The following is a 10,673-nucleotide window of genomic DNA, read 5'->3' as shown; positions in this document are numbered from 1 at the left end:
TAACGCGAATTAGACGTTCATAGAGGGCCTGGCTTACGGATGGATGCTGCTGCTTCCGTGTAGCAGCATTGCTTTTTTTATGTTATTGTACATACTGCTTCAAACCAATCTCCGGGAAGGGCCCGCCAGAGGACAGCAGGCCAAACGCTAGAGCTAACCATTTTAAATACCTTTAAAATCATAGATCCCTAGGGTAGTTTGATGGATCCTGTTAAGGTTACAATAATGCAGACAAGGTAACAAGTAACAAAAAACAAGTATTTCACACAAAAACTACACAACACTTTTTTGTTTCAACCTAAAACCACCTAAGTTCTCCCACTCTAGCAGTGAGTTACTTCATGAGACTAGAATACATTATAAAACAATAACGTTTCTGATATTTGTAGTTTTTTCTTGCTTTCTCATTTTGCAAATGTTTGATTTCAAATTGACTGTTTCTTTATTGGAGGTTTACTAAGAAGCAAAAAGCCTCTCTCTTCTACTGCATGGCAGACTCGAGGGCCGGATGACTTCCTGGTTTTGAGATGGGGAAAGAAAGGCTGCTTTTTGTTGTTAGTGTTTTACCAGTGAAACCAAAAAGAAAAGGAGTACTTGTGAAACCAGGAATTACAACACACCTCCCCATTCCTCATTAACACGTAAGAATCTTTGTTCATGTGTTGTGATGCCTCTGTGTGACGGTTACATAGAACCCAGGGCCTCACACTACCAGGCCACGGAGAAGGTACACAGACCTCGTCCCCTGGAGCACGCACATGTACAGAAGACTTCATATGAAGCCATAGTGTTTTCAGGGAGAGGATGCATAGAGTTTTCTTTGCCTGCTTTTGCCTCATTAGCCCCACTGGGCATGCACACAAGGCTCTTTACGGACTGCGTTGACATATTAAAGCAGGGAGCGTGCGTGCATACAGGAGTCTTCACATGGTGTATGCATGAAGCTTCCATACATCTCTCCACCTTAGGGGCATCCAGTGGCCCCTCACTCACCACCTGCCTCTGGTGCATTCTTCCAGGGTTGCCTTAGGAGGGGAGGGCCACGCCTGGCCCACGTGAGCCAATGGAGTTGGAGCGTTCCACGTGCCTCCTTCCGGCTCTTCTGAACGTGGCCCAATGGGCTTCGTCGGCTACCCGGATTGGCTCGCTGTGCCCGGCTCTGTTTGTCGCTCCAATGAGCTCGCGCCGCGTCCGGGCCAGAGGTTGCGCGAGACGCCGGGGCCGCTACCGCTGATGGAGCAAGTGGTGGAGGAGCTCGCGCAGCGTGTGCGGCTCAGTCGGAGGTGAGTGGGAGGCTGGGAGCGGCTGTCGGCGTATCGCGGGGCTGGGAGCGGAGCCGCCGGTTGTGGGGCTGGGGAAGAAAGCTAGCCTGGGGCTCTCTCTGACCCAAGGGTGGGGATGCGGCCTCCCCCCGCAAGCTGCACGGACACATAAAGAGCCCCAGGCTCCGAGGGGGCTCCCGAGCCCTGCTGCAGGCCGTTCTGTCGGGGGGAGCTGCTCGTGTTATGGGGGCGACGGCTCGATAGTGCGCCCTCCGCCCCGGGAATGCGCGGAGCAGCGTCCTCCCAGTGAGAGACCTACAAAGGTCTGATCCGCGGTGCGAGGGAGGGAGCGGGGCTTTTTCACAGAGCCTATCGTCCCCTCGTTCCCTTACCCCGCTGGGCACCGACTGAATGATTCATCTCTTCCCCCCCCCCCCCCCCCCCCCCGCCCCCGTCTAAAAGTCTGTGCTGTCGCGTAAAGCCAGTGTGTAAAGGAGAGTGTCCAGGGTTGTTTTTCTATGTTGCACGGTAATCTGTGCATTCATGTGTGCAGGGCCTAGTGAATTTGTGGTTACTTGAGTTCTTGCTCTGTGGGCCTGGTGTGATTCTGTTGCTAGATGTGTGTGTCTCATCCATCAGCGTGGAAGATGGTGTGTCTACATAACCAAATTTATTTTCAAATTTCAGGTTGGGTTGGTGGCTGTGTAGTGACTTGAGCATTTGCCTTTACCCAGCCCAGAAGCTACTCTCGAGAAGGCCAGCTTTAATAGAGAGGGGGCATTGGCCCCCTGTAATATTTTTGTACTAGTTGCAGGGCTGATGGGTGCAGGGAATGCTTCTGTAAGCCACGAATGTGTGATGTCAGGGTTAGTACTGCTTTGCTGAAGCAGTGCTGTGTGTGAAGAAGTGAAGGCAAATAAATAAGTAGATACTGTGTATACTAGTGCTTCAGGGCTGTCTAGAAGAATTGACCTGTCTCTCCTGCCTTCAGGCTGGGATGATAAGTGTTGGGTGTCATTTCTTTAAGGTGGTAGCTGCTTTCTGTGGTGTGACAGGATTCATTGCCACACCTGCCCAGAAAATCTGCATTGGAGTTACTTGAAAGGCCTGGTGGGGAATATTAGTACAAATGTAGGTTCCTTTTGTCAGATGCATGAGCACAAGATATAGTGGAGTGGGATTTTAAAGAGCAGTTGTTGCTACAGTGGATATTTGTTTCCAAGTTAGATGCAGTTCTCTCAACAGCATTTCCAAAAATTCCAAAAGGCTGTGATTAACATGGATTTAAGTCCATTGTGATTGATAGTTTCTCATAAAATCTCATGCAATATTTTTAGATTAACCTTTTTAAAAGCAGTAGGTCCTTTCTACTAAATTGAGGCACTTAAGAAAAGTGCAGTTAAATGTTTCTAATTTAAACATTCCACACAGGTATCCGTGTCAGATGTTTTATATTGCCCTCTTTGAAATTTTTGGTGATGAAATAATTTCACTCATCTTCAGCCAAAGGGCCACTTAATCTGTTACTGAAATGCAAAAACTTTCTGACAGTGCCCAAAAACTGCATAGAAGTTTTACAGGAAGTGCAGACTATCATACCAATTTAAACTGCAATTTAAGGAAGGAGATGTTAAGATGGGTTTTGCTAACAAAGTATGTGCATGTTTTGGAGAAACCTACGTGGGCACTATGGTTGGCTACTCTTGCAAGCAAGAAAATTAATATTTTGTTAAACTGTTTTAAAACCAAAACTTAATATTCCAGACAGTTTTTTAATTTAACTTTTTTCTAAGAATGAACTATATTTGTAAATTGGAGATAGATATGAACTATAATCCTGGATCCAAACTCTCTGAATTTGGGTTGTGGGTAAAGCCAGATAAGAACTTTATATCTCAGGTTTATCTTTACTGTAAATATTTAATATGTGGTTTTATTTATTAGTTGTTGGCATAAAGGAGAAAAATCCCACCACATGCTGAGAATTTTACTGCTAGATTGGGGAATTAATTTTTGCTGCTTATTTTCAGCAAGATATTAACAGTTTCAATGGCCAGGATGACACAAGTGCCCTTGTGGTCTCTGACCTTCCTCCTGCTGGCCTGTCTTCCATCAGAAACAGGTATGTGCACGCTTTTCAGATTTTTACAACCTGATCAGTGTTTAAGGGAAGTTTTAAAAAATCTGCACATTAGGGACTAGCTGGTTCTGGGAACTGCCAGTGGGATATGCCTCCAAGATCGTGACTTGACGTCCAGCCTGAAAATTATAACTATCCAGCTGCTGTTTGGGGATTTTTGTGAAATGAGTTGGTAGGTTTCGGTCCTGTTCTCAGCGAACAAATGTGTTAAATCGCAAAAAAGCGGTTAGTATGATTGGTCCCTCATTTGCAACTCAGCAGAGAAGCTAAGCATTGACTGGGTCAAGGAGACTGTATCAAGGATCCACTCCCTCCTCACCACTTGAGGAGGTCTCTGCTGGGTTGTGGGGAGGTAGCTGGTGCAGGGGGAGAGCTTGGGGATAGAGGATTTCTGTCTCCAGGGCTCTCATTCTAATAACCTTTCACCAGCATGAAATTCACAATATTGTCTCAGGCTTCTAGTTTAAGAGAAAGAAGCATATAAAAATAAGCAATTGAACTGCAGTTTACTCAGAACTGGGGGATAAAATTAAATGGCAAACAAAATACAGAGGTGCAAGATCAAGAGATGAAGCTGACAGTCCTTGATGTAATTCTGACATGTTAGTCCTAACATTTACTGAAAATGAACGGCTTAGCACTGATGAAGCCCAGGGAGGCATGGAACTGCCCATACCTCAGAATGTTTGCAGTGTTGTTCTAGCCATGTTGGTCCCAGGATATACAAGAGACAAGGTGGGTGAGGTCATATTTTTTTTATTGGACCAGCTTCTGAAGAAGAGCTCTATGTAGCTCAAATTGTCTCTTTCTCCAACAGAAGTTGGTCCAATAAACTATATTACCTCACCCCCCTCTTGTCTTTTTCATACCTCAGAATGGTATTTCCTCACCTTCCTATGGATTCAATACTTAAGGATGACCCCACTCTTCTCCCTTTCCCAAGAGTATGCCAAGAGAACTGGCTAACTGAGAGCAGTTTCTCATGGAAAAAGTACAGCTTCTCACATCTATTCCTTTTGTGTTGCAGACGCTCTGGCTGTCATGTCCGTGGACCTGGGCAGTGAGTCAATGAAGATAGCAATCGTAAAACCTGGGGTGCCCATGGAAATCGTTTTAAACAAGTAAACTATAATTCTTCTTCTTGGTCTGGCATGTTCCCATATCAGCAAGCCTCTGAGGAGATACAGGTTATGATGGAAACTCCTGTCTCTGCACCTTCTGTAAAGGCCTTCTAGACTCATTTTATTTCAGGGCTTGAAACAGCCTTTCACTACAAGGAAACTTTCCCCAGGGAATGGAGGAGCCTACACTGTCACTATTTGCAGGATATAATCATTGATTTAAAAGAAGTATCTAGCCCTTATGATTAAGAAAACCTTCCAATTGTGACCCACATTCAAAGATGCAGTGTCATCTTCCTACATCTACAGTGCCTTTACTGCTTCTCAGCTTTGCCAAACGACCCAAAGTAATGCTAAAACTGGTTGGTTGCACTGTAACTATTCAGAAACCTATGGGCAGTAGCGAAACAGAAAAGAATCACCTGTTTCTCTCTGCTGTTGGCACTGGAGCTGTTCACTCACTTGGATGATGGGAAGGGGGGGAAAAAAGCAGAGGCTGGGAGAGGGGTAGAATAGCAGAGAAACCTCCATCTTGTAGCAGTCAGCAGTCTGAAACAGGAAGATGAGTGGATTCCCTTCCTGCTCCCCAAAGGTCAAGTGTCTGTTGGTGGGAAGAAGGAGCTCCTTCACTCCCATAGGCAGAAGGTGAGAGACTTAAGGAGTATCCGGCTTTGGAGAGGGTTCAGAGAAGAGCCAAGAGAATGACCAAAGGATTAGAAAATGTCTCATAGTGATAAACTCAAAGCGCTCAATCTATTTAGCGTAACAAAGAGAAGGTTCAGGGATGATTTCATTACAGTCTAGAAGTACCTACATTAGGAGCAAATATTTGATAATGGATTCTTTAATTTGGTAGAGAAAGGTATAACAAGATCTAATGGCTGGAAGTTGAATCTTGACAAATTCAGATTGAAATAAGGCATATTTTAACAGTGATGGTAATTAACCATTGGAACAATTTACCAAGGGTCATGCTGGATTCTTTGTCACTACCAATTTTTAAATCTAATTGACTATTTTTTTATATAAGATCTGTTCTAGTTGAAACAGGAATTATCTGGGGGACATTCTATGGCCTGTATTGTACAGGCAGACTAGATGATCACAGTAGTCCCTTCTGGCCTTGCAATCCACAACTCTGCTAGCCAAAGGCTGATGGGAAAGATGGCTCCCCCAGTGAGGTTGCAGAGAATGCTTGCAAGAGAATTGCCTCTGAACCTCGCTTGTTGGGGGTGAGTTAATCTTTTGTTTGTCTCAGGCTAGCATGTGTCAGGTAACTTTTCCAAGTTCTGACATTGCTATTCAATTACAGCCCTTCCTTGTCATGCAGCTGTCTCTTACCATCCTTCTGGAGTTAGGAGTAGAGTGTGGGGAGGAAGCTGGGTATGGTAATAGGTCATGAAGGTACTGAGAAATCAGAAGCACACTGAGGTTACTTTAGAGTGGCCTTCAGCTCTGAGCCATTTGTTAGAAATTCAGGAAAGTGCTGCCTCTGGCATTCTAACGCTTTAGTTACCGTCTTCCAAGCTTCCCAGCAGTATGGAAGCAGGGATAAATCATAGATGCCTTTCAAATAGACAAGTAGAGCTACTGTAGGTGACATTGCACTGAACTGTGCAGCATCTCATTCTTGGAGAATGATCAGTTAGCACAGCAGCCCTGGAAGAAGATGCTGCTATTGAAAAACTTCAGACTGATTAATGATGAGCTATCTCTAGCACGTAGCCTCTGTTCCTGGTGGCATCTGAATATCCTTCCTGAGTTCCTCTGCATTAAACAGTCTCAGCCTCGTCAGTGGGGGTTGTTTGCAATGAATGTCTACTTGTCATATTTTTAATCCTTTTTTCTTGCTTAGAGAGTCACATAGGAAAACGCCAGTGACTGTAGCTCTGAAAGAAAATGAGCGTCTCTTTGGCGATAGCGCGGTGGGAATGGTAAGACAACAAACCAACTCACGTAAATTCCAGCTGCATGTGTTGTGTATATATACCTGTATACAAAACCCGCATTCCATGTGTATTCTCTACACTAGTCCCTTGGAGATGGATTTCTGAGTGCCCAAGTTAAGAGATTTTACCCCCTCACCTTGTATTATTTGTCCTATGGGAACCCTAGTTACATGTGGTTTTGTCTCTGCTTTTTACCAGCCTGTCAATCTTGGCTCTCATAGCAAATATTCTTTCCCAAATATACGCACACCGTGCAAGGCTGGTTGGGAGGGGTTAAGTGAAAGTTCCCTGAGAGTCAGGACTGAGTTTTATAATTTCGGGTGACTTGCTTTCTTCCTTTCTGCAGTCCATAAAGAACCCGAAGATAGCACTCAGATATTTTCAGGACCTGCTGGGTAAACACATAGATAACCCCCAAGTGACACTGTACCGTTGGCGCTTCCCACAACACGAGCTGGTAAAGGATGAGAGGAGACAGACGGTTATCTTCAAACTGTCCCAGTGAGTGACCGACTCCAATTGCCTTCTGAGACCTTCGCTGCTGTGCTGTTGCTTATGAAACTTGCAGGGAAATGTCTCCTCTAGCATGTCGGCAGCTGACTCTCACCACTAGAGAGAGGCGAAATGCTGGTTTTAGCTTTCTCTGTAGCATGGCCAAGCAAGGAAAGCTTGTTGTATGTATCATTCTAGGAGAGCTGCTCCAGACAGCTACAGATGGAGGTATAAAATCTCTCTGGGAAGGAGTGGCCATTTTAAAGGCCCAGTTATTGGATTTGGAACCTGTCAGTTCAAATTCTGCTCAGGTCAGTAGTGAAAACAGTGAAGTGAGCTTGGGAGGAGAGAGGTGTCATTACAGTTCCCAGTCAGCAGGGACTGACATCCCAAATACTGCTGCAATTGACCGTTTGCCAGTCTCAGAATAGAGACTGTTAAGATTATGGTCCCTGATGCCCCAAAGGCATCAGTCCAGCTCCAGGTAAAGCACTTCGGTAGAAGATAGCGTGGGGAAAAGAGGGAAGCTTTCCCTGCCACTGCCTCGGCTGTGCTTGTTCTCTGGATAAATAAAGCACTTTGGATTCCAGGACTGTCAGTCCAGGAGGAGGGAGATGGATGGCGGATTCTCTACATCTGAAAGGCCTTTTTCTGGTCCCCTGACCATTCGTGCATCTCTGCAGAGTTTCTCTGAATGACATCCCCCAATTCTTGGGGCAGGGATGTTGTCCAGGGTTCTCTGCACAGTGTCCTGCTTAGATCCCTTGTTTTGACCCTGTGACTTGTAACCCATCCCCGTTTGTTTGTTCCTTCCTTTCTTTTCTTTTCTCTCCACCCCCCATCTCATCTGTGATCTGTTGATTTCTGGGTTTTATGGCACCACCCCACCACCTGAGAGTATGCGCCTCTACTTCCTTTGGTGAGCAGAGCTCACCAATCCCAACGTGTTGAATTATAATCTTCTGGAATAATAATGTTCCCACTTTGTATTTATGGACGCAGGTGGTGTCTGTTTCTCACGTGGTCCCTGCTGGACTTTTCATTGATGGCTTATTTTTACCATTTGGTGTGTTTAAAAGTGGAGCTTTGGGCCACATTGTCCTTGTTGAGGAGCGGGGAATACTCTCCTCTCCAAGAGCCTTGCTGCCAGTTCTATCACCTTTTTTACTCTCTGGGGGGGAAAAACTTTTCCATATTTTTTCCCTGGATCCGATAATTCCTCAGGCTTATGTGATTTTTGGGCTGTCATGTTGGTGCTTCATCCCATATTGCCCAGTGTTTCATGAGAATTGCTAGAGAAGCTTTGGCTTTACAGTTGAATATAACTTTTGGTGCCTGTCTGATGGAGGGTTTTATATTCTTGCCTTGTGTTGCAGTGAAATGCAGTATTCTCCAGAAGAGATACTGGGCATGGTCCTGAACTATTCACGTGGTCTGGCTGAGGAATTTGCAGGTTGGGATGATTGTTGCTTTTTTACAGTATTCATACATTGTTCAGTTTATTTTGTTTAATTTCAGAGGATGTGAAATTTACAGGGAAACTGGAGGGGACTGAGTTTGAAGGTCTCAAATGGGATGTCTTGGGGAATCAGAAACAGGATGTTGAATCATTTAACCTTTGAAGTCATAACTTTAAATCAAGCTTAAGCTGCTAATTATCCACAGTTTCTAGCTGATGGCTGTTTGGTGATGTCTTAGCCCAGTTCCTTGTGGACAAGTACCCATGTGTTTATATATTTAGAAAAAAGTGCAAAAATCTGGTGGTTTTTTTTAACTAGCCCTCATATTGGCACCCTCTAAAGATAATAAATATAGAGACTGAAGACTTCTTTCATCTCTAGAGCTGGTTAGGGCTTGAGGCATGGTGATAGGAATTTGGCAGGAGAGCTGCAAACTTGCCCTGCTGCCATCCACCTTATACCTGCTCTGTTGATAGATGGTTCCTTTCACCAGTGCTAATTTTTTTTTTAAACATATGAGTTTACCTTGGGGAATATTAATTAATAAAAGCAACTAAACCATGGACTACTCACCGCTGTATTGTTAATCAGAAATGCCAGCAGCAATGGAAACTTCAGAAGAATTGGCTGGATCTGTTCTTACTGCTGTATTACAGGACTGCAGTTAACATATTTACAGTTCAGGCAGTTGTACTAAAGGGAGTTCAAACAAGATTTTATCCCAGAGAGAATTCAGTCATCTACAGGCTGGGGTTTTGGGATCCTGGAAGACTAGATTAATTGCTGAAGTCTGAACAGATTGAACATGTTCCTTTCGCAGCAGATACTGGGAGTATGACCATCTCACAAGATACTGTGAAGCCTGGTGGATTTGAGGTGGAAACGTTGAAACAAATTCAACTCCATTGATGACTTCTTTCAGTTTCACCTGGGCTGAAATGGACCTATAGTCTCTCTCTGCAGCGTTGACTTTGCTGTCACAATCTCCATAGTTACTTGCATGTTGATAGCCGTATTATGGAGGAGTTTTTGCACTTGCCTCTCCCATGGAAAACCTCTTCTCTTCCATGCTTTGCAGAACAACCTGTAAAGGATGCAGTGATCACCGTCCCTGTATACTTCAATCAGGCAGAGAGGAGGGCAGTCCTGCATGCGGCTCAGATGGCAGACCTGAAGGTCCTGCAGCTGATCAATGACAACACTGCTGTGGCTCTGAACTATGGGGTCTTCAGGAGGAAGGACATCAATGCCACAGCACAGGTATATGCAGCTGGTGCTGAGGTGGGGGTGCTACTGAATTCCACTTGAGTGGGTGGGAAACTTAAAAGTGATGAATTGTAAAGATGTGCTCATGCTGGTTGAGTGCTCGTCTTGGTTACTTGCTGTTACAGACCTGTCTAAGTATAGACTAAATACAGAGCACGTGTATAAAGCAGCAAGTACATTCCTAACTGTTGCGCTTTCTGATAGATATGGAAAGCAAAGAGGCAGTTTGTAGTGCAGAGAGTGGGGAACTGGGAGTTGGGACTCCTGGGTTCTAGTCAGCTTCACCACACTCTCTTGACCTGTTTTCCCGCCACCTCCCACCCCCTTGTAAAATGGGGCAATGATACTGACCTACCTCACTGGGGACTGGGACGTTGTTTGTAAAATACTTGGGAGTTCCTCAGATTGAAGGAACTCCTGGTAAGAAAAGCATTCATTCTGTTTTCTACTTTATAAAATAGAAGTATGGGAGAAATAAGGACGCACTCGGTAGGTCCGTTATTACAGGCTTCCAGTCCTCATGGCTATTGCTGCAAGTCTAATGTTGAGTAACTGTGCTTTGCTGTCTCTCAGTGGACTGGAGCAAGTTTACTGAATGATCAGTGCCTGTCCCATTCCAAGCTGTGTGATCTCCAAGATCTTCTCTCCTTCCCATTCAGGGACAAAATACCCCGGAACCTTACTTCGCCTTCTCTGGTTTCTTCTTTACAGAATATCATGTTTTATGACATGGGAGCAGGAAGCACCGTATGTACGATAGTGACTTATCAGACAGTGAAAACCAAGGACTCAGGGACCCAGCCTCAGCTGCAGATTCGGGGGGTCGGGTAAGAATTTCTCTTGGGTCCCATACTTAAAAGAAAATATTTACTTTGCTGGCTCTTCTAAACACAGAATGGGCTGCATTTCGGAACTAGTTTCAAACATGAGTGTTCGGACAAAAGCTGGAGTCGGGCAGGGTGCCTTGGGTGGGAGGATTCAGT

The 10,673-nt window shown here is 44.9% G+C and overlaps 1 protein-coding gene across 6 annotated transcripts in view; it reads left to right on the top strand.

The window, feature by feature from the left end:
- Positions 1 to 1,116: 1,116 nt before the first annotated feature.
- HYOU1 (hypoxia up-regulated 1) overlaps positions 1,117 to 10,673 on the top strand; it is a 30,080-nt gene continuing 20,523 nt past the window's right edge. Inside the window, exons 1-8 of one of the 6 annotated variants that reach the window (XM_027824795.2) lie at positions 1,117 to 1,283; positions 3,293 to 3,384; positions 4,430 to 4,523; positions 6,379 to 6,457; positions 6,819 to 6,973; positions 8,341 to 8,417; positions 9,503 to 9,684; positions 10,402 to 10,517. In XM_027824795.2, coding sequence (XP_027680596.1) covers positions 1,117 to 1,283; positions 3,293 to 3,384; positions 4,430 to 4,523; positions 6,379 to 6,457; positions 6,819 to 6,973; positions 8,341 to 8,417; positions 9,503 to 9,684; positions 10,402 to 10,517 — 962 coding nt within the window. Of the gene's footprint in view, positions 1,284 to 1,331; positions 1,913 to 1,951; positions 2,394 to 3,206; positions 3,385 to 4,429; positions 4,524 to 6,378; positions 6,458 to 6,818; positions 6,974 to 8,340; positions 8,418 to 9,502; positions 9,685 to 10,401; positions 10,518 to 10,673 lie in introns of those variants that run through there. The other 5 variants (XM_043533975.1, XM_027824798.3, XM_043533976.1 and 2 more) reach the window with 5 other exon arrangements.

The sequence above is a fragment of the Chelonia mydas genome, chromosome 22 (genome assembly GCF_015237465.2).
Source record: "Chelonia mydas isolate rCheMyd1 chromosome 22, rCheMyd1.pri.v2, whole genome shotgun sequence".
NCBI classification, from domain to species: Eukaryota; Metazoa; Chordata; order Testudines; family Cheloniidae; genus Chelonia; species Chelonia mydas.
The sequence above is the reverse complement of the archived record's forward strand: the minus strand, read 5'-3'. Positions and strand labels throughout refer to the sequence as shown.